The sequence below is a fragment of the Corythoichthys intestinalis genome, chromosome 19 (genome assembly GCF_030265065.1).
Source record: "Corythoichthys intestinalis isolate RoL2023-P3 chromosome 19, ASM3026506v1, whole genome shotgun sequence".
NCBI lineage: Eukaryota > Metazoa > Chordata > Actinopteri > Syngnathiformes > Syngnathidae > Corythoichthys > Corythoichthys intestinalis.
In genome coordinates, this window is record NC_080413.1 from 29,348,245 (window position 1) to 29,374,866 (window position 26,622).

At 40.1% G+C, this 26,622-nt stretch overlaps 1 protein-coding gene across 2 annotated transcripts in view; it reads right to left on the reverse strand.

The window, feature by feature from the left end:
- The window catches only part of ches1 (checkpoint suppressor 1), a 209,614-nt gene that overhangs the window by 30,275 nt on the left and 152,717 nt on the right, over positions 1–26,622 (reverse strand). For both annotated transcript variants that reach the window (XM_057823681.1, XM_057823680.1), the window contains exon 4: positions 21,579–21,637. In XM_057823681.1, the coding sequence (XP_057679664.1) occupies positions 21,579–21,637 (59 nt within the window). The remainder of the gene's footprint in view (positions 1–21,578; positions 21,638–26,622) is intronic.

Below are 26,622 nucleotides of genomic sequence, written 5' to 3' on the forward strand. Positions count from 1 at the left end.
GTTTCTTTCCTCTTTACATGATGGAGCTGTATTATCCCAGCACATGTTTATGTGGTGTGCGCCATGCATGTGAGTTTTTTTTTTTTTTTTTTTACTTCTTAACTGATTGTTCAAATATAGACAAGTCCTAATGTGAGTGTGAATGGTTGTTAGTGTCGATAAGTACCCTGCGACTGACTGGTAAACAATTCAGTTTAGCTGGGATATGAGTCCTACACAAAATATTGCTTCTGTTTTCATACAACTAGACATAATTTAGAAAAGAATTAATCACAAAAACTGAGCTTCAACTGTAAGTACAACTTGTAAACTTGGATACACAAAAAGTAATGCCATGCCAGCATGGGTACCACCAGGCATTTTGGGCCTCATGGAATGAAACATTACCAGGCTCCTGTAATGTAATTATTTTATACTGTTTACATAAAACTGTATTTTAACCCCTTCAGACCTGAGCATGCTGCTAATAGACATGAGGCGTTTATCTCTAAATCAATAAATACACTTAATTTAGTTGCTATTGCCACTTCTGGGAGATGATTGGATCGAACTTTACCCATCGAAATAAAATCATGAGGTTTGGCATGCCTTCTTTGCTATTTGTGGCTCTTAGAAAATGGCTGAGACAAACTGCAACTTCAAAAAGGCAAACATAAGTGCTCATTTCTCATTAAAACAATGTAAAATTAACATTGCAAATAACCAATACATGCAGGAAATATCCCTGACCAAAAAATTGCACTTTGTTCTGGAATTTGTTCTGGAGTAAAAATCAGCGAATACAGTAGTATGGAAAAGAATCTGAACCTTTTGGAATTTCTCACATTTCTGCATAAAATCACCATCAAATGTGATCTGATCTTTGTCAAAATCACAAAGATGAAAATACAGTGTCTGCTTTCACTAAAAGTACCCAAACATTTATAGGTTTTCATATTTTAATGAGGATAGCATGCAAACAATGACAGAAGGAGGGCAAATAATTCAACCCTCTGCCTATGAAACCTTAAAGAGCAATTCAAACCAATTTTTACCAAATATTTTGAGTCAGGTGTGTGCCCAATCAATGATGGTTGGTCTCCGCTCTGCTCTGCTCTGCCCACTATAAAACACACACCTGCTAAGAAATGTCTTGATGAAAAGCATTGTCTGATGTACATCATAGCTCAGTCAAAAGAGCTGTCTGAAGACCTGCGATCAAGGATTGTTAATATGTATAAAGCTGGGAAAAGATACAAAACCATCTCTAAAAGTCTGGATGTTTATCAGTCGACAGTCAGAGAAGTTGTCTACAAATGGAGAGAGTTTGGCACTGTTGCTTCTGTCCCAAGGAGTGGCCGTGCACCAAAGATGATGCCAAGAGTTCAGCACGGAATACTCAGTGAGGTAAAAAAGAACCCTAGAGTGTCTGCTAAAGACTTACAGAAATCACTGGCACAGTCCAATATCTCTGTGCACACATCAACTGTATGTAAAACTATGGCCAAGAATGGTGTTCATGGGAGGGCTCTACGAAAGAATCCACTGTTGTTTAAAAAAACAAAACATTGTTGCTCATTTAATGTTCGCAAAAAGGCACTTGGACACTCCACAGAAGTTTTGGCAAAATATTTTGTGGACTAATGAAACCAAAATTGAATTGTTTGGGAGTAACACCCAAAGTCATGTGTGGAGGAAAAATGGAACAGCTCACCAACATCAACACCTCATCTCCACGGTTCAGCATGGTGGAGGGAGCATCATGATTTGGGGCTGTTTTGCTACCTCAGGGCCTGGACAACTTGCAACCATTAATAGAAGAATGAATTCAAAAGTTTATCAGGATGTTTTGCAGGTAAACCTCAGGTCGTCTGTAAGACAGTTCAAGCTAAAAACAGGATGGGTGCCGCAAAAAAGACAATGATCCAAAACACAGAAGCAAATCAACTTCAGAATGGTTTCATAAGAACAAAATAAACGTTCTGGAGTGGCCAAGTTAACGTCCAGACTTGAACCCCATTGGGATGGTGTGGCATAACCTAAAGACAGTCATTCATGCCAGACGTCCCAGGAATCTGACTGAACTACAGCACTTTTGTAAAGAAGATGGGCCAAGATTATTCCTGATCGATTTGCCAGACTGAACTGCAGCTGCAGGAAGCGTCTGGTTGAAGTTATTGCTGCCAATAACGGGGGGGGGGGGCACAAATTATTAAATGGGATAGTTCATTTACTTATTTCCCCCCCTTCTATCATTGTTTGCCATAAGCTTTGTCAAACGGGAACGTTTTTAGTATAATCTTAAATGTACAGACTGTCGGCTTCTTTAATAGTAGCTGGAAGCTGGTGCATCTATAGCCTGTCTGTCCTGGGAGTGGATCTCTCCTGACTGTGGTTCTCCCCAAGGTTTGTCATTTTTCCCATAGGGTTTTTTGGAGTTTTTCCTTGCCGCCATGGAGGGTTTAAGGATGGGGGATGCCCAGGACATGAACTTCTGACAGTGTATCATACTGACTCTGAAAAGCCCTCTGAGACAACCTTGTTGTGATATAGGGCTATACAAATAAAAATGAATTGAATTTGCATACTATCCTCGTTAAAATATGAAAACCTATAAATATTTGGGTGGTTTTAGTTAAGGTACACACTGTTTTTTTCATCTGTGTGATTTTGACAAAGATCAGATCACATTTGATGGTGATTTTATGCAGAAATGTGAGAAATTCCAAATTCCATAAGGTTCAGATACTCTTTCTTACCACTGTATTCGCTGATTTTTACTCTACTCAAATACCAGAACAAAGTGCAATTTTTTGGGGGGTCAGGGAGATTTCATGCTTTTATTAGTTATTTTCAATATTAAATTTACATTGTTTTAATGAAAAATGAGCACTTACATTTGCCCTTTTGAAGTTGTGTTTTATCTCAGCCATTTTCCAAGAGCCAAAATGATTTGATTTCGATGGGGAAAGTTCCGTCCAATCATCTCCCAGAAGTGGCAATAGCAACTAAATTCAGTGCATTTATTGATTTAGACAGGTCAACGCGTCATGTCCCCAGCATGGCGTGCGTGAATGTAGCTCAATTCTTATTGCTGATGTCATGTAGACAGCCAAGTAGTGCACACCATTGATTTATTCCATCATATCAGTATACCCATTGGCAGAAATGTCCCTTAAAGACTATCCACCAGACTTTCTCATTTTTTAGTAACAAATGTTCGAGATTTAGCAGAGGTCCGACTTTATGACTGCTCTTATTCCAATCTCTTTGTCTCATACAGCTCATGATTAGTTTTATAGGAAGAAATTCCATTCAATCCCATAACTAGGGGCTCATCAAAACACACTAACTATCCCAAAGCATCCACTAACAAAATTTCCTCATGATATTTATTGGGTTCTGAAGCATATTGCAAAGATGACATACACTGTATAATAGGTTTGAGGTATGTCACTGATGCCTGTTCACTTTGCTTCTATGCCTACAGTAATCTTATTCAGTCCAGTTAGTGTGGCTCTGCCCCTGATATCTTCCACTCTGCTCTCCATAACCTTATAAGTCCCTGCACAGTCTCTTTTTTAATCTTGATCATCCACTGCTTGCTTGTGTATGTGGTCAGTGCAGTAGGTCTCCCTGGGTCTACATGAAGCCCCCCACCACTCCTCTGGCCCCCCCGAAGCTCCAACGGCTTTAGGTCGCCATAGCAACGGTTCCCCTTGCACATGCCATAGAGTGGTAGATCATGCATGGGTCGAGAAAGTGACAGAAGAATAGGAGAACGTGAGTGAGAACAGAAAAAAGGGCTGGAGAAGAAATACGAAGCTCTTTTTGACCTGGACTCTTCAAACTCAGCGGCACACTGCTGAACACTGCTGTTTGTCCTTGACACACTCACAGACACACACTTAAAGAAAGACAAACACGAACAGAGCTCAAGTCCAAGTTGCATGGAAAATTATCCGTCTGTGTAATGGTATCTGCAGCTCTTTGCTTTGTCTCGCCATTGATCTTTCTATGTATAGTGATGACTCATATCTCCGACTGAGCATGTATGCCAGCTCTGCAGCAAATAAGCATGGTTACCTAAGGAGCCATGGAGACAAACTATGCAGGAAGAACACAAACATCCTCCTGGTGTTGGACGATTGGGAAGCAACATTATCCCACCACAGGTTAAGGTAAGAGTTATCACAAAACCATATAATTGTTTGAAAAGCAAACTGGCAACTACCACAGAAACAAGCTGTATTCAAAAGTAACTATCTGCCGGTCAGGTGGGACAATGCCCCAACATGGCTCTGATTCAAGTGGGCTCCAATGGCAAAATAAATCAGATGTTTAAAAAAAAGAATAATAATATATTTTATTTGTTTTTTAAATTGGACCAGAACACATTTCGACATCTTTATCAATGCACTAACTGCGTATGCCTGAATTTTTTCATTTCGGGAGCCTATTATTCATTCATAATATATATAAGAAATCAGCTATTTCCAGACTGAATGACAACATGCACTGACATCTAGCCTCATGAAGTCCTTTGATCAGCTAAAAGAACAAAAGACCAGCTGGACATCCTGTATTTTTCCCCACTGAACAAAAAGTTCATCGCATAATGGACTAAACTAACTAGTGGACTAACCACTACCTGAAATTGGAGTCTAACATCAGCTCCATCTTCGAAAAGATCTAACAGAGTAGTCTAGTAGGGGTGTTAAAAAAAATTTGATTTTGAGATATATCGTGATATTACGTCACGCAATTCTTGCATCGATTCAAAATCTGTCTGTATCGATCCTTATATGTGTGTTTTTGGTGGAAATAAACAGAAGTAACAACAACATTAGACTAATCCGAGTAAAGATTTGTGTAAATCGCCCTCTAATGGTTGGCCACCATTACTGGGGTGTGTACACACCTATAGCAGCCCAGCGTCAGTTAATGTAAACAGTAACATTAGCTGCTGGTGGATGTGTGCAGCAGGCGGCACACCTCAGCAATGGCGGACGGGGTACTTCCGGTCATTTTGCTTAGAATAGTCATCTGAAATTTGGTCTTATTTTGGCTTTTACTGCATAAACAGAGGCATGGAGTATTGAGAACACTTAAGTAGATTTGGACTAAAACAGGCTTGCACTACAAAAGAGAAAATGCTATAATGAAAGCCATAGGTTGTTCAGACATAAAATAAAAACATTTTTACTTGAGTGCTGAATGAGGTTTCAGGAATAAATTGATGTAAATGTACTTTTATGTCCATTTTGATTAGTTTTTTTCCTAAAGTGATATAAAAATATCGCAATATTAGTCTTCAAGTGTAGTATCGGGATTAATCTGGATTGAATCGAATTGTGACCTGTGAATTGTGATAAGACTGGTATTGCCAGATATGAGGCAATACACACCCCTATAGTCTAGTGTTGTACTTGATCACGACCAAGACTGTCCTGACATTTCAATCAAAACCAGAAATCTGTGTGACCAAATCAAGATCAAGCCATTTAGAAGGCAAGACTAAGACAAAAGCTACCTTGAAACCGCAGGGTCTGATACCCAATTCGGATTTTTTGTTTGTTTTTGTGTTGACAATCCCGATATTCTTGTGTAGCCATTTATTTTGCAGATACATCGACTCGTAGTGTGAAGAGAATGCGTTCGTGATGTGACAAGCATACCCACGGTAACACTTCGTCACGTGTCGCGGTGTTTACAGAACCACGGCGAGATCTCGGCCATCATGTTTTTACGGCAACTTTTGAAGATTTTATTCTGATGGCTTCACGTGCGGTATCATGAAAGAAAAATTATTATCTTTGCCTTTGTCCGCCATTGCTCGTTACAGTCTGTTGTTTGTTTGTCGAACAGTGGTAACATATGTCAAATGTTAATGATGTATGGGACGCATTCATGCGGAAATGTGTTCATACTCCACAGGTGTAAAATTTGCACATACGAATAAACCCAGGTTAGAAAAAAAAAAAAAAAAAAAAATGTAATTCAACTGTTCATGCTGCATGATAAAAATAAGATATGTGTTGCATATGGAAACAGAAAATAGAATTGACCTTCAGTGTGAAGGTAGCCTATGGCTAAAATCAAAACTGAGTCCTTTAAAAGTCTGAAATTAGATCAACACGTACAAAATGTGGTATTTAAGCAAAACTGGTCTTAAGTATACAACTCTAGGATGTACCTCCTTTGGCTATTGAGGAACTATGTCCTGGCACGGGAGATTTTGAAGCAAAAGCAGTTGACATTTCAGAAGAAAAAAAAAGGTCTTTCCTTTGAGGTTGTGGAAGAACTAAGTGGTCTCATCCCACTCTGAACACCACGATTTCCAACAAGGTGCTATCGAGCAATCTACATACAGTAAAAATTAGGGCTGTCAAAATTATCGCGTTAATGCGCGGTAATTAATTTTTTAAATTAATCACGTTAAAATATTTGACGCAATTAACGCACATGTCCCGCTCAGAAAGTATTCTGCCTTTTGGTAAGTTTTACAGCAAGACTTTTTGTGCTGTCCAACAGCGAACTCTTGTGGTCGCTTTGCGACATGGTTTATTGTTTTCTTTCCAGTTCATTATGGCTGCACGACGTCTCGGGCTGATAATGTTGTGCTCATATGATCCTTGGACAAGATTTGTCCGTAAGTATGGTTGTTGTAAAGAATGTACATATTATGTTAGTAAGCGAAATGTTATATTTTTTGTATGAGACGCTTTTTGTTTATGTTTAGTGAACCTGTATAGCGTGCTAAGCTAACGTTGTTGCTAATGAAATGCTTTTGTTCTTTTTTTTTTGTAGTTTTACGACGGTCTAAAGAGGACAATGGTTTGAGGCCATTTTATTAATAAATCAGATGAAAAAGGAAGAAGTCTAATTATTAAGGCGTTGTTCACTGGCTGTCTAGCTTTGGAAAAAGTAGACGCTTCGGAGTGAGGACAGCATAGACAGATTTAAATGACAGTAGAGTGAAATGCCCACTACAGTCCTTTTGTACCGTATGTTGAATGTATATATCCATCTTGTGTCTTATCTTTCCATTCCAACAATTTATTTTACAGAATATATATATAATTTACAGAAAAATATGGAATATTTTATAGATGGTTTGAATTGCGATTAATTACGATTAATTAATTTTTAAGCTGTAATTAACTCGATTAAAAATTTTAATCGTTTGACAGCCCTAGTAAAAATCAATTCAATTCCTTTATTCAATTCAATTCCTTTATTGTCATTGCAAGCCGATCAAACAATGAAATTGGAAAGCTACTCTGTGGTACCATAAAACACAAGACAGTAAAATAACACACAACTTAAACATATGCCACATGGCCAAAAATGGCCACAATCCAGTAGAGCTGAAACGAGTACTCGAGCAACTCGAGTAACTCGAGTTTAAAAACTGATCCGAGTAATTTCATTCACCTCGAGTAATCGTTTATTTTGACAGCTCTAAGCATCACGTTTTGCTCGGACTACTTTTAATGCGGGACAACGCGCTGTCACGTGCGGAGAGGAAGAAGGGAAAAAAAAAAACTTACTGCAGCTGACAGCCGCCACAAACGACGCCGACGTTGCCAAATACTAGCCCGCACGATGCTAAGTTGGTAACAGCTAGCGTCTGATGCGTCTCATAAAGATCACATGTATGTTGAACTCGATGCGCAATGACAGACTCGGCCGCGTCTGGGCAGCGTTATCAAACAGCCGCCATCTTAAAGCAGTACAGCGCTAAGCGCTAATAAAGAGCGCTAAGTGCTAATATATAAGATTAACGTTACTGTCGCTACTAGCTCACGTAAAGTTAGCCCTGCGGAGGACTAGGTTTCAATTAATTATGACCACTGTCGTTGCGTGGCTAACGTGTCTTACATACAGGCTTTAACATAACATAGCATTGTGGAGTGATGAGGGTGTAAAATAAAAACTTAATCATGCTAACTATCAATTTTAGCTCAGTAGTCATTGCTGGATAAAACACCAAGTAGCTCTGGTCCCTAATGTGCTCCAATACAGCCTGTATCATACATTTATTTTGAACACTGCAAAAACTCAAAATCCTATCAGGAATTACAGTTTAGACTAACTTAAAACTTAACTAGAACTTAAAAATGGCTTGACACAAAGAGAAATTCAATTGAAACACGTGGGAAAAAAATCCTAACTTTTAAGTGATGTGTGTTATCAAGCGTAACGGCATTTTTAGGTAATATATATATATATATATATATATATATATATATATATATATATTTTAAATAAGATCTAAAAGCTTTTTGAGTGAAAGCAGTGAATTAGTCTTTTTTTTTTTTTTTTTTTAATTCTAGCTACAATATACATCGAAAATAAAGACATTGATTGACTGAAAATGGTTCAAGATTAGATGAAATGTCTTGTCTTCTCATGTATATTTATAATTGCTCTTCACCTAAAAATATATTTGTTTTATCCGATTACTCGATTAAATGATAGAATCTTCAGTCGATTACTCGATTACTAAAATATTCGATAGCTGCAGCCCTACAATCCAGTGTTGTTTTTTTTGGGTGGTTGTTATTTTCTTTGTTTACATTAATGACTTTCCGTATCTTGTTTATGAATCATAAATGTACTGTATGTACAAGGGGTCGCGTTAACCGAATATTTTCCGTCGTTGACCGATTTTTTAAAACGGTGACGGAAAAAACTGAAGTCCATCCGTCATTTTGACCGGTTGCAATTCACACCCCAGACCACAGGGTGGCGAGTGAGCATATTAATTAGCTATTGTCTCTCTTGATGCATGACGTCGTTGGCCTTACTCTGAAAAAATGTCAAGGCAACTGAGTGTCCGAAGTTTCTTCAAAAAGCCCCAAAACGACGATGGTGTTGATAAAAGAGGTGAAAAAATAGGGACTGCACAAGCGGGCACGCAATTCAAGTCCATGCGCACCAGGAGGAAAGTGTGAGACTACGTTCAGGCCACAGCAGGTGAACTGTTAATTTCATTGTTCCATATGCTACATATGGTAGGCTACCTACCTACTGGGGCCTCAGTGACGTTTCTTATTCTCGCTATATGATTATACAACTTTAACATTTGTTAATAATACGCTCTGTGTGTAGTATCATCCATCGCTTTTACTTTTTAAATGGGCACTTATAAGCGAACGCAAGAAGTAACAACGGGAACATTTTTAAACAGGCATTTCACGGGAGAGCATTTCGACTCTTCGGCCAATCATATAGCGAGAGCGAGTGGATAGTGAGGGGACCGCGCGCGGCTCTTAAGTGTCTCTGTCACGTGACTGCTGTAGCCGGTGTAGGCTTATGGCTCTGGTGTAGGCGCTTGAACCTACACCGGCAACGCACTCGGCCAAATGGACACACAAGTACGGAAGGTGAATTATGCCAAACAAAGGGTCACCACAATGTCATCATCATTTAAAAAATTTAAGTGACGGGTAAAAATAGATTATGACCGGATTTTTATGACCCTGTCAGTCAAAATGACAGACAACGATAAAGTCTAGCGCAACCTCTGGTATGTACATATAATTTTCCTTGCGATAGCATTATATGCTTGGCCAGTAAAAATGATACTGGTCTGAGAATTTGAAGGGGAAATTCAAACATAGTAACATGTTAACAACGTCTATGTGAAAAATTCAGATAATCAACACCTTTACCCACATGAAAGTTTTATCGATTCTTTCTTGGAACATACCCAAACCCTCTACAAAACCTTACTTTCTTGGTCAAGGTAAAAAGTGTTTTTTCCCTGTATTGAAAATGTTCAACTGTCTTCCTACATTAGGTCAGCTCCTCAGCCTTTCAGTCTGCATCGTGCATCTTTGCCTGTCACCGTCACTGCCTGTCTGCCTGTTTTCCAGGGAAAGTGAAGCCCTAAAACCCAACCACCCCCTCCCTTGCTCTCATGTGCCGTAGACACACGCAGACTCCTGCAGCCTCCTGTTAAATGAGTTCCACATGGCCCTGCAGGCAGCCGTCTCCACACAGCCGGCAGACGAGTGCAGCAGACAGGCAAAAGTACACACAAACACGCGTGCTGCACATGCTCGCTGCGCTCAGTCACACAGTCAAACAGGTTCAAAGGTCACTCCCGACAGACCTTGACAATACAACTGTTTAAAAGTGGCCCCTTTCCCCTCGGTCTCGCCGCTGGTTTTGCTCATGTGTGTTTAAGTGCGCGCTGCGTGTGCAGGTCTGAGGGAAGAATGCATAGTAATGTAACAGGCTTGCTGGTGGGCTCAAAATGTTTGCAGTTATACTGAACAGCTAACTGGCATGTCTATTTGACAATCTAGTTGAGTGTCTAAGTGGCTGGCTGACTGACATGTGCTGTGAATTACAGGGGGCAAGACAAAGTAAAAGCAACAGTCAATCACTACAACGCAATAAGTCTCTTGATCACGCCCACATACACGGCTCATATTAAGCTGAAGTGCTAATCAACAGAATTGGCTCATACGGTTGAATAAATTTGCCGACTCAGCGTGCAATGTACCTTTCTAATGTGGCTGGGCAAGAGCAATTAAATTTCAGATTAGTTAAATTTTGCTAGAATTATGACAAAAAAATTAAATTAAGGACAGCACACAATGGTGCCATGTGATAGGCGAGCAACCATTCTAGGGTGAATCTAGCTTTTCAGTCGAATTTAGTTGGGATAGGCTCCAGGACACCAACTATACTAATGATCATAAGCATTAAATAAAATGGATGGGTGAAGTGATCATTGGACTGCACACAAAATTGAATTTGGTCTCTTATGTGAATGCATGGTGAGGAAGGAGTTGTGCCGGAAGGCGAACCTCTCTATTTACCGGGCAATCCGCATTTCTACCCTCACCTGTGGTCACAAGCTATAGGTCATGATCGAAAGAAAACGATCCCAGATATAAGCGGTCAAAATTAGTTTCCTCTGCAGGGTGTCCGGCTCTTCGGTGAGAAGCTCGGTCATCCGGAAAGACTCATAGTCAAGCCCCTGCTCCTCCAGATTGAGAGGAGTTAGATGAGATGGTCCAGGCAAGAGATGAGGACGCCTTCTAGGAGACTTCATGGTGAGGAATTACGGGCATGAATCACTGAGAGGGGGCCCTGGAGACGATCCACGACATGCTGGAGAGACTATAGCCCCTTACAGACATAAGCTCAACTTAAATCCCAGGATTTAAACAGGTAGGCCTCATGTCTGAAAGCAATTTCCCGGGTCGACTAACACAGAGAAGACATGGACATTAACCGGACCCCGTACAAGTATAATTTCTGGGATTTACCCAGGACGTGGCATGTGTAAAAGCAGCCTTTTAATTCCCAGGTCACAGTGTGAAGGCTGATATCATCCTTTCCGCTTTCTTCACAGTAAGACGAAAAGTGGTAAAAAAACATCTCAATTATCAACATGGCAAACTGGAAAGTAGAGCTGAAACGAATACTTGAGGAACTCGAGTAACTCGAGTTTAAAAACTGATCCGAGTAATTTTATTCACCTCAAGGAATCGTTTAATTCTGCCAGCTCTAAGTATCACGTATTGCCTGGACTACTTTTAATGAGGGACAACGTGCCGACATCACGTGCGTAGCGGAAGAAGCAATAAAAAAAATACCTTGATGCAGCCGAAAGCCGCTACATACTACGCCGACGTTGCTAAAAACTACGACCACATGATGCTACAGTGGTAGCAGGTAGCATCTGATGCGTCTTATACATATCAGATGTAAGTGGAACTAGATGCGAAATGACAGACTCGGCGAAGTTAGTAAATAGCCGTCATCTTAAAGCAGTAGACTTCTCAGCGCTAATAAATAACATTAACGTCATTACTGTCACCCGCTCACGTAACGTTAGCCCTGTGGAGGGCTAGGTTTCTATTAATTATGACCACTGTCGATGCGTGGCTAACTCTTACATACAGGCTTTATTTAATCTGTTAAAACAGAGCTGTAGAATGATTAGGGTCTAAAATAGAAATAATGATAACTGTCAGTTTAGTCATTTCTGGATAAAACACCAAGTAGCAATGGTGCCTAATGTGCTCCAATACAGCACAGCATTTATTTTGAACGCTGCAAAAACTCAAAATCCCATCAGGATTTACAGTTTAGACTAAATTAAACTTGACTAGAACTTAAAAATAGCTTGACACAAATGGAAATTCAACTGAAACACGTGGGGAAAACACCTTTTAAGTGACTTTTAGGTGATGTGTGTTATCAAGCCTAATGTAGTTTTTAGGTACAAAATGTGTATATATATTTATATATATATATATATATATATATATATATATATATATATATATATTTTTTTTTAATAAAATCTAGAAGTTTTTTGAGTGAAAGCAGTGAATTATATTCTTTTTTTTAAATTTTAGTCACATCTGAGATGCAATTGTTGGCTATTTTATTTAACAATGTACATCGCTAATAAAGACATTGATTGACTGAAAATGGTTCAATATTAGATGAAATGTCTTGTTTTCTCATGTATATTGATAATTGCTATTTACCTTAAAAAAAAAAAGTTTTATCCGATTACTTGATTAATCGATTGAATTTTCAGTTGATTACTAAAATATTCGATAGCTGCAGCTCTACTGTAAAGACAGCAAAATTTAACTGGAAAGGTAATAAAATCAAATTGCTACTGGAACTGAGAGCGAGAGATATCCTGGAATTTAGGAAATTTTAATTGGTACCACCGACGGTACTTGGAGCCGAGGAAGTGACAGTCCATCATCCATTGGAAATGTGCGGTTTACCTTGTTGCCGATGCCGACCAAAAATTATGTCATGTCCGCGGTTATTATCCCCCCCCCCCCCCCCCCCCCCACACACACACTTTAAATCAATTCAATTTAAATTAAAACTAATGTACCATATTGGCCCGAATATACGACGGCCCTGTTTATAAGACGACCCCCTCTTTTTAAAGACTCAAGTCTGAAAAAAAGACTTTTTGAACACCAAATTAATTTTTATACAGAAAATAATTACAGTGCATCTGAAACAAATGATTATAACAATATATTTGAGAGAAAAAGCACGTTATTTTTGCCTCATTCAAATCTTAATATCTGAAGATTTAAATATGTAAACTAAAGTGCAATCACATTCGTAAATGAATGGCTTCTGGTTTCTGAAATGTAAATAAACCAATCTATTGTGATAAAACGACACAATTGCAATAACTGCATTAACCATCAAAGTGAGGTCTAACTGTTAACTGTAGTCTTGAAAAAAAAATCTGAATAAGGAAAAACACTGCAATAAAATAATGCAAACTGGATAAACTTGAGAGTAGCTGAGATCTGTCATGACAAAACATTACTCCTCAAGTTCAGCATTCGCTTCAATGATATCTGGTGCCATCTAGCGTCATGAATGGATATAATGTCTAGACCCCGAATATAAGACGACTACCACTTTTTCAGTCTTATTTCAATGCAAAAAAACACCTTCTTATATTCGGGCCAATACGGTAATCTGTGAAAACATGGGATAGTCCAAATAACTTATCCATTGAATGTGTTTTAGAATATGGACCAGGTTAGCATGATGGCAAAGTTGGCATCACTGACTGATGAATGGGGAGGGCTGTACCCTTGCTTGAGCCAACAGTTGGCCATTACGTTGAAAGTGCCCATCTCAACAGTGAACTGAGATTTTTTCCTGCAATGAACACGTTTAGACATTTGGTCAATTGTACAATGTACAGAACTGTACAATGTCATTTAGAGATGTTTGTATGTCTTCATTTCCTAAATCAATCTCTTTTTTAAAATTCTTGTGTAGGTGAAGACAGAACTGTGGAACCGGCTGCAGGGGGACTGGAAGCATGCCTCACATTACTACAAATGTGATCACCCTTTGGTGATTTCCCTTATGAAAGAGCCTTCAAATTACAGGAAAATCAAATGCAGGCAGGATGCAAACTTTGCAAATAGGTCTTTGTTATGGTTCTTCTTGGAAAAGAATAAATGTTGAAAAAAAAATCTTATTTGTCATTAGAGCTGTGAATCTTTGGGCACCTAACGATTTGATTACGATTCAGAGGCTCCGATTCGATTATAAAACGATTATTGATGCGCACCCCCCCTTTTTTATTTTATTTTTTTAAAATTTTATTTATTTTTTAATGTTTTGTACATTAGTTCCAAAATTGTTCAAAAATCCTCTTAGGCTAAACCAAACTACTATTTCAGTATTAAGTTAACATATAACAGTAAATAAATATACAAAAATAACAGTAAATAAAAAACTCCAGTCCCCATTCTGTATCAGCAGCTTTAAACTACATTTAATTAATTTAATGTTGTGAATCAACTGTTACAGTTGCTAATATTGCTCCCGTTATTCCATAATTTCCCTTCTGTCTACTTTTGTCGAAGTTTTAAAACTATTTCATCATTTAAAGATATATTTAAGACAAGTTTCTGCCGATTTAGGAGTATTTAAGATAAAAAGGTAATTAGGTTTGGTACAACAGAGCCTTCTAGAGAGGTGTACTGCTTTTTTCCGGCTGTTTACTTACGCCGGAAAGTCCGTCATTTCGCATCTCTGTTCAATAATACATGTTCTAACACCGACGTCGTCTGTCATTTTGCATCTAATTCTACATATATATGATATCTACTGTAGCCGTATGTTTGTAGCAACTAGCAACTGGGCGTTGTTTGTAGCGGCTGTCAGCCGCAGTCAGGTATGATTGTTTTTTTATCTAGCGGCATGAGTTGAACATGATATTTACTCTCGGTCTGTTCCTCATTGCGTCCCAAAGAACGCGCTGACTGTGTTTTACTTCCGCTTTACCTGGTATAATTCAATAATCGGAATTTGAATATTTGTGAATCGTTCTTGAATCTTCCACGGCCGAATCGCGAATAATCTAAGTATTGGAAATTTCGCACACCTCTATTTATCATGGTATGAAACAATTTCTGACTCCGATGCAGCCCACCACCACCACATGTCTGAAAGCTATGAAATGGGTAAATCCCGCGTCACGTTACACGGGAATTTAGCAGGATATTTCTGAAAGGGGCTTATATTTCCCGGCTAGCCTAGGAACGCTTGGGGTCACCCTAGAAGGGATGGACGAAGTGGTTGGGGAATTGGAAGTCAGGGCTTCTTTGCCGAAGCTACCGACCATACAGACTTCAGATAAGCAGATGAAGATGAATGGATGAATGTGAATACGGGTTGTTCAGTACAGTTTTGATAAATTACAACAATGCACATCACATTGTGAGGTTCGTTTGGTAATTATGGGAGGCTTCTTCTTGCCCTCGTCACACTTGCCGTCTTTAGAATGTATGAAGTTTAACTATCAATTACAGCATTGCCACTACAGGTAATACAGGTTTAATGACAGAGGTAACACCTTGGAAAAGATTTGACACAACCAGCAGGCCAAAATAGACTGTATTTGTCAATAAAGATATAATTTTATTACATTACACAGTTTTTTTTTTTTTTTTTTTTTTTTAAATGGACTTATAGATTATATATCAATGCATTTAACTAAGTACAGTGCCTTGCAAAAGTATTCGGCCCCCTTGAACCTTGCAACCTTTCGCCACATTTCAGGCTTCAAACATAAAGATATAAAATTTTAATTTTTTGTCAAGAATCAACAACAAGTGGGACACAATCGTGAAGTGGAACAACAATTATTGGATAATTTAAACTTTTTTAACAAATAAAAAACTGAAAAGTGGGGCGTGCAATATTATTCGGCCCCCTTGCGTTAATACTTTGTAGCGCCACCTTTTGTTCCAATTACAGCTGCAAGTCGCTTGGGGTATGTTTCTATCAGTTTTGCACATCGAGAGACTGACATTCTTGCCCATTCTTCCTTGCAAAACAGCTGGAGCTCAGTGAGGTTGGATGGAGAGTGTTTGTGAACAGCAGTCTTCAGCTCTTTCCACAGATTCTCGATTGGATTCAGGTCTGGACTTTGACTTGGCCATTCTCACACCTGGATAGGTTTATTTTTGAACCATTCCATTGTAGATTTGGCTTTATGTTTTGGATCATTGTCCTGTTGGAAGATAAATCTCCGTCCCAGTCTCAGGTCTTGTGCAGATACCAACAGGTTTTCTTCCAGAATGTTCCTGTATTTGGCTGCATCCATCTTCCCGTCAATTTTAACCATCTTCCCTGTCCCTGCTGAAGAAAAGCAGGCCCAAACCATGATGCTGCCACCACCATGTTTGACAGTGGGGATGGTGTGTTCAGGGTGATGAGCTGTGTTGCTTTTACGCCTAACATATCGTTTTGCATTGTGGCCAAAAAGTTCAATTTTGGTTTCATCTGACCAGAGCACCTTCTTCCACATGTTTGGTGTGTCTCCCAGGTGGCTTGTGGCAAACTTTAAACGAGACTTTTTATGGATATCTTTGAGAAATGGCTTTCTTCTTGCCACTCTTCCATAAAGGCCAGATTTGTGCAGTGTACGACTGATTGTTGTCCTATGGACAGACTCTCCCACCTCAGGGCTGTAGATCTCTGCAGTTCATCCAGAGTGATCATGGGCCTCTTGGCTGCATCTCTGATCAGTTTTCTCTTTGTTTGAGAAGAAAGTTTGGAAGGACGGCCAGGTCTTGGTAGATTTGCAGTGGTCTGATGCTCCTTCCATTTCAATATGATGGCTTGCACAGTGCTCCTTGAGATGTTTAAAGCTTGGGAAATCTTTTTGTATCCAAATCCGGCTTTAAACTTCTCCACAACAGTATCTCGGACCTGCCTGGTGTGTTCCTTGCTTTTCATAATGCTCTCTGCACTTTAAACAGAACCCTGAGACTATCACAGAGCAGGTGCATTTATACGGAGACTTGATTACACACAGGTGGATTCTATTCATCATCATCGGTCATTTAGGACAACATTGGATCATTCAGAGATTCTCACTGAGCTTCTGGAGTGAGTTTGCTGCACTGAAAGTAAAGGGGCCGAATAATATTGCACGCCCCACTTTTCAGTTTTTTATTTGTTAAAAAAGTTTAAATTATCCAATAAATGTTGTTCCACTTCACGATTGTGTCCCACTTGTTGTTGATTCTTGACAAAAAAATTAAATTTCATATCTTTATGTTTGAAGCCTGAAATGTGGCGAAATGTTGCAAGATTCAAGGGGGCCGAATACTTTTGCAAGGCACTGTAGGTGTAGATGAATTTTCAATATTCTATTAAACCAACGTGAAGTTATTGTATTATCTGACATGTATATTTTTTAAACGCAAAGGAGAATATTACTGTATACTCTGAGAAGGGATGTCAGAGTCAGCGGCCTGGACCTTGAGGCTGCCCCCGAAAGCAATTATCACTTTTGCACTGCCCAATTGTAGCTCAGTTTGCCTAGAGTCCAGTACACACATATAGATACTGTTTCGACATTGGTGGTGATTATGTGTGTGGTGTTTGTGCTGGGACTAACAAAGCACACCACACACAATACGGAGAACTGTATTAATTCCTCATTTCTTACCTTAATAAGTGCAGTCTGTAACATAAGCAATCTTTTAAGTTCTGAAAAACCCTTATGTGGGCCTATGGGAGGAGCAGTCAGTTTCCCCTTCAAACAGCAAAAACTACAACTCAAGGGAACTGCTGAATACTGCAGTAAAGAGATTGTGCACACAACAGCATTCAATGATAAGCCGCATCAAGCAGGTATATGAAGATGTTGAAGAGTATCTTCAAAATGTTAAATTTTGAGATGATAAACGGGCTTGTTTTGTTATCGCAACCTTAGTTAACTAAGCACTCAAAATGTACTTGTTTTACCCAAAGAACCAGTACATGTTTAATCATTGGAAATATACTTCTGGACAGCCGATTAAATACTGAGCTGTAAAAGTTGAAGAGGAATTAGTGCATTTAGTGGATTTCAGCTCACATACTTAAACCTGAAGCCTGCCTGTTCCAAGTCCTTCCAAAATGAACTATTGCCACCATTTCAATAAAATGTGATCATTAGTTAAGGTTCTATCGTCCAGTTGATGGCCTTGGGGGAATGAAGTCATAAAGAATTATCCGAATATTTCATTTATGCCCAGATTTAGGGTATTGTTACACCGTGTCGCATGCAGTTGTATAAATTGTCATCCCTGCCTGTCCACAGTCTCCTTCCATGAGTCCAGGCTGGTCACACATCACACTTATGTCATCCCTGCCTGTCCACAGTCTCCTTCCATGAGTCCAGGCTGGTCACACATCACACTTAAAGTTGTGTTCAAAATTATTCAACACCCAAAGTTAATAAGTGTTTTTGCAAGTTTGACATTCATTTTTCATCTTGTTTATAATCATATCAAATAATGACATGTCAAATAGACAAATACAAATGAAATAACAAAAATATTTTTGGGAATATTCCAATTAATGGCCTTTCTGTGATTAGGTAATTGACAAAATGATTCAACCCCCCAAGTCCACCACTCTTAAGAACAAAGGTTTCCATCAGTTGTTGTCAAACAGCTGATGAGAACATCTGTAGATGTGAACAAAACCCTAATAAGCAGCAATTAAGTGTGATTGTGACACATGGCTCTTCTTGGCAGTTAATGAGATCTTTACAACATGGTGAAGTCCAAGGAATGGTCAAAAAAGTTCAGGAGGAGGACATTTCACTTCATAAGCAGGGATATGGATATAAAAAGATAGAAAAGGACTAAAAATTTCAAGAGACACAATTGGGAGCATAGTCCGCAAGTTTAAAGCTAAAGGCACAGTGGAAACGCTACCCTGGCGTGGTATAAAGAGGGTACTGTCTGCAACTGCTGTGCGATACCTGAAGCGAAAGGTGGAGAAAAGTCCCCAGGGGACAGGTGAGGAACTACGACAGGACATGTCATAGGAAGGTATTCAGGTTTCATCCCAGACAATAAGACGCGCACTGCGAAATGATGGCTTCCATGCAAGAAATCCTAGGCGAACCCCCCTGCTGTCTCCAAAGCACAAGAAGTATGCCAAAAACCATATGGACAAACCACAAAGGTTTTGGGATACTGTTCTCTGAAATGATGAGACCAAACTGGAAAATTTTGGGCCAATGGATCAACTGTACGTATGTAGGAGAAAGAATGATGCCTATCAAAGAAATAACACCCTACCTACTGTGAAGCACGGTGGAGGGTCAGTCATGCTCTGGGGTTGTTTTGCTTCTTCAGGTATTATGAATTTAGTTCAATACCAGGACATCTTGGATGCAAATGTCATGCAGTCATTGACAAAGCTGAGGCTTGGGTGAGGTTGGACCTTCCAACAGGACAATGATCTTAAGCATACATGAACATCTACCACATCTTGGTTGCAAAAGAAGTGCTGGAAGATTTTGGAGTGGCCATCGCAATCACCAGACTTAAATCCCATTGAAAATCTCTGGTGGTACTTGAAGAAAAGATACCTGTGAATAACTGCAAGAAACTTGTGTCAAGCTAAGCTTTACGTCTAAAGGATGTTATTGTTGCAAAGGATGTTATACTAAGCACTAAGGTCATACACAGACAGCTGGCCAAAAGTATGGCACCCCTGCAATTCTGTCAAATAATGCTCAATTTCTTTCAGATCTCTCCACAGGTGTTCTATGGGATTCAGGTCTGGATTCATTGCTGGCCACTTTAGAAGTCTCCAGTGCTTTCTCCTGCTACTGCTTTTTGAAGTGTGTTTTGGGTCATTATCCTGCTGGAAGACTGAGGGAGACCCGGTTTTCTCACAGTGGGCCCTACATTATGCTGCAAAATTTGTTGGTAGCCTTCAGACTTCATAATGCCATGCACACGGTCAAGCAGTCCAGTGCCAGAGGCAGCAAAACAACCCCACAAAATCAGGGAACCTCTGCCATGTTTGACTGTGGGGACCGTGTTCTTTTCTTTGAAGGCCTCATTTTTTCCCCCTGTAACTCTATGTTGATGCTTTTTCCAAAAAGCTCTACTTTTGTGTCATCTAACCAGAGAACATTCTTTCAAAACGTTTTTGGCTTTCTAAGTAAGTTTTGGCACACTCCAGCCTGTCTTTTTTATGTCTCTGGGTCAGAAGTGGGGTGTGCCTGGGTATCCTGCCATAGAGTCCCTTTTCAATCAGACGCCGACGGATAGTACGGGTTGACACTGTTGTACTCTCGGATTGCAGGACAGTTTGAACTTGTTTGGATGTCAGTCAAGGTTATTTATCCACCATCCACACAATTTTTCGTTGAAATCTCTCTCTTTTTATTTATTTTTTTCTTTTCCGTCCTCATTTAGGGAGATTAGCCACAGTGCAATGGGCTTTACACTTATTGATGACACTGCGCACAGTAGACACAGGGACATTCAGGTCTTTTGAGATGGACTTTGTAGCCTTGAGATTGCCCATGCTTCCTCAAAATTTAGCTTTTCAAGTCCTCAGACAGTTGTTTGGTCTTCTTTCTTTTCTCCATGCTCAATGTGGTATACACAAGCACACAGGACAGAGGTTGAGTCCACTTTAATCCATTTTAACTGTCTGCAAGTGTGATTTAGTTACTGCCACCACCTGTTAAGTGTCACAGGTAAGTAATTTTTGGAGTTTTGTGTAAAATGATAATGATTTTTTTCCCCATTCGCGTTTGTGTTTTTTATTGCAAGCTAAATGAATGAAGATATTACTACCAAAGCATTTGTAATTTCATTTTCTGGTAGAAATTGAACATTATCTGACAGAATTGCAGGGGTGCCAATACTTTTTGGCCAGCAGTGTACCTAAGGGGTTGAATACTTTTGTCAATGAAGTAATCACAGAAAGGCCGTAAATTGAAATATTCCCAAAAATATTTTTTGTTATTTCTGTTGTATTTGTCTATTTGACATGTCATTATTTAACGTGATTATGAACAAGATGAAAAATAAATGTCAAACTTGCAAAAACACTTATCTTCTGTGGGGGTTGAATAACTTTGAACACAACTGTAGACTATGCATCTAAAGGGAGTCCAGGTTTCTAGACAGTCTTTCCAACCTTGGCTCCTTGACCATTACTACTCCATTATCATGGCGATGGAGGGTACGGTGCAGACGCCTAATGTATCCATTTCCCTCTCCATTTAGGACTCGGCGGCCCGGCGAGCTCCTGGAGTGCTTCCTGATTGGGATTGAATGTCCATTTAAACTGCCGAGAAGCCACCAGGGAAGGGAGAGGATGGGAGGGAAGACGGGAAAAGGGGAATAATGGGAAATACAGGGAAAAGGAGGTGTATAACAACAAAAGCGAGAGACAGGGAAAATGCCTGTTGTGTGCTGAATGAGAAAAAGCCGACAAGGGGATTGCTCCCCATCCTCTGATAAGATTCTCTATCCACCCTCTCAATTGATGTGTCTCTACCGGTTAGTATTTTTATATATATTTCTAACTTTAAAATATGCTGCTGTAGGAAAGCATTCCTTCACAGGCATTCAGCCAAGTGTCAGAACTCAGCACTTGGTATTCTCAAGGTGCGCTTTTAGAAAGACGGCTTTGGAATTGAGATGATTGCACATTCGGCACCTTCGGGTAGAAGTCGGACTGTGAAGTAAGAAAGGCAAGAATGGACGATAACAAAAAGACATACAGACATGAGGCCGTACCTTGTAGGAGGACTCCGCCATTCTTCCTGAAGAGGGGACTCCCCGCCCACAATGGAGGACTACGGGGTGAGAGAAAGAAAAGTGGTCAACCATTGGATCACGTCAAGCAGCCTAACAGGCTTCATTGTGAGCAAGATAGCAAGGCAGGAATTTGAACCTATAAGCCTGCGCTTCTGATTATAGTGATTAGATTCCCGGGTGTCCCACTGTTGCCATTATTCCCTGTGATTACCTCAGAGAATTACAGCCTCGCCGCCGTAAGTCCATGGGAGTAATTTCTCATGACAGCCCCCCACCGCCACTCACGGGTCCGCACACACCCAACGATAGAAAAAAGTAATCAACGCACTCACACTTAACACATGCTTATGTCACAAAGGCATGTTTAAGATAAATATGCCTAAGGAGTGACACATTTAAATGCTATTCTTGCTGAGGGCTGACACACACACACTTGCACACACATACACAGGGGGAGCGCACAAAGTCAGCGACTCACTTTAGGTGATCATTGCACCACTAATGAGGGAGGTAATGACAGTATTTCTCACATAGATGGAGACATCTTCCCTAATACACACACATGCGAGAACACAATAGTAAAGTCCTGTAGGTGAATTTGAAGTCATTACAAAAAAAGAAGAAGAAGATTCCTCCAGGTAAAGCAGTCAAGTCTGGATACTCTTTCTTCTCTTCTTTTTTGTTTTTTCACTTAAACACACTTCAGACATTCAGCACGTTTGATAGCGGGGCCTTTTCTCATGGCAAACAAAACAAACCAACAAACTCAGACGGGCAAACCAAATAACACCTGGAGATGCTGTGGACTTAGAAAAAGCAACCCACTCGTTTCCACTCATCAGGAGAGTTTCCTTTGTAATGTGAGGTCTGTTTTATGTTGCGCTAAGCTGCTGAATGAGAGGATTTGGACGTCTGCACTTGTGATGTGGCTCTCACCTCGCCAGATGCAGGGGAAAGATGGACCGGAGGCTGGCACGAGCATACGTGCGCATACACACACTGCATAAAACGCAAAAGCTGCACATTTCAGCCCTGAGCCACCTGCTGTTGCCATGGAGAGTTGCCACATTGCGTTGCCACGGCGATAACATATTTTTCCTGCGCTAACAGCCTGTCTGTTTTCCCTACCACCCCACCCCCCGCCAATCTCACCCCCTTCTCTCTTTCTTTTTTTCTTTCTTCTCATCCGCGTGCCGCCGTCTCACTCGCTCAACAAATGGCCTTGCGGTGCGACAGCACCTGACTTACATGTGTTGCCATGGTGGCGTTCCCGTTGCCAAGGCAATGTGCTGTGCATTTAATGTAGTGGGCGAGGGGCTAAACTTGTGGTAGACGCTCATTCCTCAACACCCCCCCCATTTGTTTCCTCCGAGGGAAGGGAGGAAGGCGGCTTGGAGAGAAAGAAAGGGAGATGGAGAGAGCAAGATCCTCTACATACCCCTTGAGACATCCATCCTCCACTCCTCCTCCTTTTCCTCTCATCCAGATGCTGATGGGGTGTGAAGGAATGCACCACGGAGCTGACCTCCTACCCAGCATACTCTCACTCTCCCTCCCTTTTGCAGGCACGTGCACAAAAACACACCCATTTAGTCATGAATATATTAATACACAAAGAAATTGGTGGACTAAATTTGGTGCAGACAAGCAGGATGGGAAGAGGTGACAAACACACAACCGGGAGGAGTTGGTGCGGTGTCGCCTTGTGCAGTGTGAATTTTTCTGACCCCTGAAAAGCTGAGGTGCGGGCGACATTAAGACGAGAGAACAAAGCGTTGTCAGCTCCTCATCTCAGTCAAACCCTTCCTTCTCTTTGCTCTGAATTGTGTTGAACTGCTTGAGACAGTCCTTGACCTTAACACAATGGAGCTGCTGTGAAACCATTTACGATCATTACACTTCATAACATAATAGTCTTGAGAATGAGAGCTCTTGAGAGAGTGATATTGTGTCGTATTGAGCAGATCTACTGAACTCCATGTGTTACAAGGAAACCTATTTTAACTGACTCATTAGAAGAGAGTTATTAAACAACAAAGGCAGCTGCATGACAAATCACCAAAACAGAAATTCTCCATGATCTGATAAATTCGTTAGTTGAGAAATCCTGGAAAATACTACTGGTGGTCCTGGCTATCGACACAAATGGTATTTTCTCCTACAATTCACTTGGTGGCCATAATGATAAGACAGATGATATTCCCTTTATAGTATTTATATCAAGTGATTTGAGTATAGGTATTAAAATCCCAACAAAGATATTATAAATCCATTATAAAATGGTTTTATGGGCGGGGGGTAGAGGGTTGTTTAGGTTTCATCCAATACCGGTTAGTACTGTGTACTTTTAAAACGGTGGTTTAAATGATACTTATACAAACAAACAAATTAAAATGTTCTGGCTCCTGATGAGCCATTTAGTACAGTGATCCCTCGTTTTTCCGCGGTTAATGGGGATGAGAACCCGCCGCGATAAGTGGAAAAACCGCAAAGTAGTTCACCCCCCCAAAAATAAAACACATTTCTTTTTAGATTTGGTATTGTAAAGAGATACATATAAGACATGTTTTTTCATTTTTTTCCCAAAGGTATAGTTACAAAAATATATGTATATGGCGGAAAACACAGACAAGATTGAAAAAGCACTTTCTGCTCTTGCACTCCTCTTTAAAAGAAACTGCTGTATTTTAAGCCAAAAGAATTGTTGTGTTTGATAGAACAATATGCCTATATGCTGCCATAGCAGATTCATGGCGCATTAAGCCCCCGAACGATTTTTAATTTGTCCGTTTGACCCTGAAAACCCCTGTTTTCAGACGTCGCGCAACAGCTTTTTTCCCCCCAACCCAGCCATAAAACAAAGGTAATTAATTATATTTATTATTCAAAATGTCTGCCATTTTTAGCTCAGAATCATTAATTGATGTCTAATACTTCGTTCAAAAAAAAAAAAACGACTTAAAAAAATTATTCACTCGCATATTTTAAACTTTTAAAGAAATTATGTCACAATGAAAAAAAATGGTGTCTGTAAAAAAGTCACGGATATCTACCTCATAACGATCACTTAATTGTATTTTTTTGGTAATGTCGTATTTTCTCCGATATGTTAAATGATAAATAATCGTTTCAAACAAAGGAAAAGTGAAAAAAAAAAAACACATTTAAAACATATGAAAAATCTCGACCACTCCTTGATGTCCTAAAAAAATCCAGCTGTGGCCATTCACAGCTGTTTCTTGACACTCAGTGATACATGCTGCATGGAGTTTTCTGATCGAAACAAGGTAAGTACGCGATAATATCTCGTTAAAGTCATGGCGTCTGTAATTCTGCTCTTGCGTGCTCTCACCTCCTGATAGGGTTTTGCTGTTTTTTTTTTCTTTTAAAATTCCCTACTGTTCAAAATTTTTCTTCCCCCAGAAAATTGAGATTTTAAGCTTTCTAATGATGTATCACACGTGCATATAAAACGATTTTTAGTTTGGCCAAATTGGGGTTCTCGCAGCGGAACTTCAAGTCACCTCAGTGTTTTCCGCCATATATATACTGTACATTATATATATGTAATAAACGTTTTTTAAGCACTTCAAATGTAATAACTATGATACGTTTTAAACATGGTATTGTCCAACCGAGTTATTTTTAAACAAGAATAAAGTACAGTGGTACTGCTACATACGAAGTTAATTCGTTCCAGGACCTTGTTTGTAAATCAAAATGGTCGTATGTCGAGCAGGATTTTCCCATAAGAACAGTAACCAGACCTTAGAAACAAATGGAGAGTCAAATTTTACGTCGGATGTCAAAAAGATGTATCGTGTATCGAAGCAACCGTATGTCGAGGTACCACTGTACTGTACTGTAGAAGAAAAATGCTTGGCTTTATTAAATTCATCTGTTACCTCCCTTGGCTGTGACTCCTGGAGTGGCTCAGGATCACTTTTAACATGTGGTATTGATTGCCGCAAACACAACACGTCCGCCAGCACTACATTGAGTGAGTCTACTTAAATCCTCTCACTTACACACGAGTTTCCATAGCAACTGTTTAACAAATGGCGGCACGGTGGCTGAGTGGTTAGCACGTCCGCCTCACAGTTCTGAGATCAAGGGTTCAATCCCGGGCTTCGGCCTTCCTGTGTGGAGTTTGCATGCTCTCCCCGTGGGTTTCCTCCGGGAACTCCGATTTCCTCCCACATCCCAAAAACATGCATGGTAGGCTGATTGAACACTCTAAACTGTCCGTAGGTATGAGTGTGTGCGTGAATGGTTGTATGTCTACATGTGCCCTGCGATTGGCTGGCAACCAGTTCAGGGTGTCTCCTGCCTACTGCCCGTAGTTAGCTGGGAAAGGCTCCAGCACCTCCGCGATCCTCGTGAGGAAAAGCGGCATGGAAAATGAATGAATTTTTAACAAATTAAACTATGACTGACGCATGCGGCAGTTTTGAAGCCCGTGACTCTGGCAAGCTCAAACACAAAAGTCTGTCAACATCATTAACTTTAATAAGCAACCCCAGTGCACGTGCACTGCCTGCCAGGGGAACAAAGAGCAGGGAGAGGGAGGGTGGGAAGCTAGGGAGGGAGCGAGAGTGAGACGAAGCGATCGGCTTGGGACAGCTCATCTGTATTACACGTTTTCTGTTTAGTGTCTCGTCCATTAACCCTATAACACCGGACATGTTGGTGGCGACACGTTTATGCATGTCATCTTTGAAGCCTTGTCACACTGTAATTACATCACCCACGTGCCAGTGGTTGGTCTTATTTGAAATTGCGGAATTTGAGGTCCATGTCACGCACGCCCGTTTCTACTTGGAGTCAATCGACCAAGTAAAATAGGAGATGTCATTTGAGTTTCATAGTTTTATTGCCTTCATAAATTAATATTAAAACGTTTATGTCGATATTTCCATAATTTCTTGTCCTTTTTCAAAACTGAAATCACCACAGAAACTACATATCCCAGGAGCGATTTTGGGGTCACGAACGGTTGTAATGTGAACATAATTAATAAATT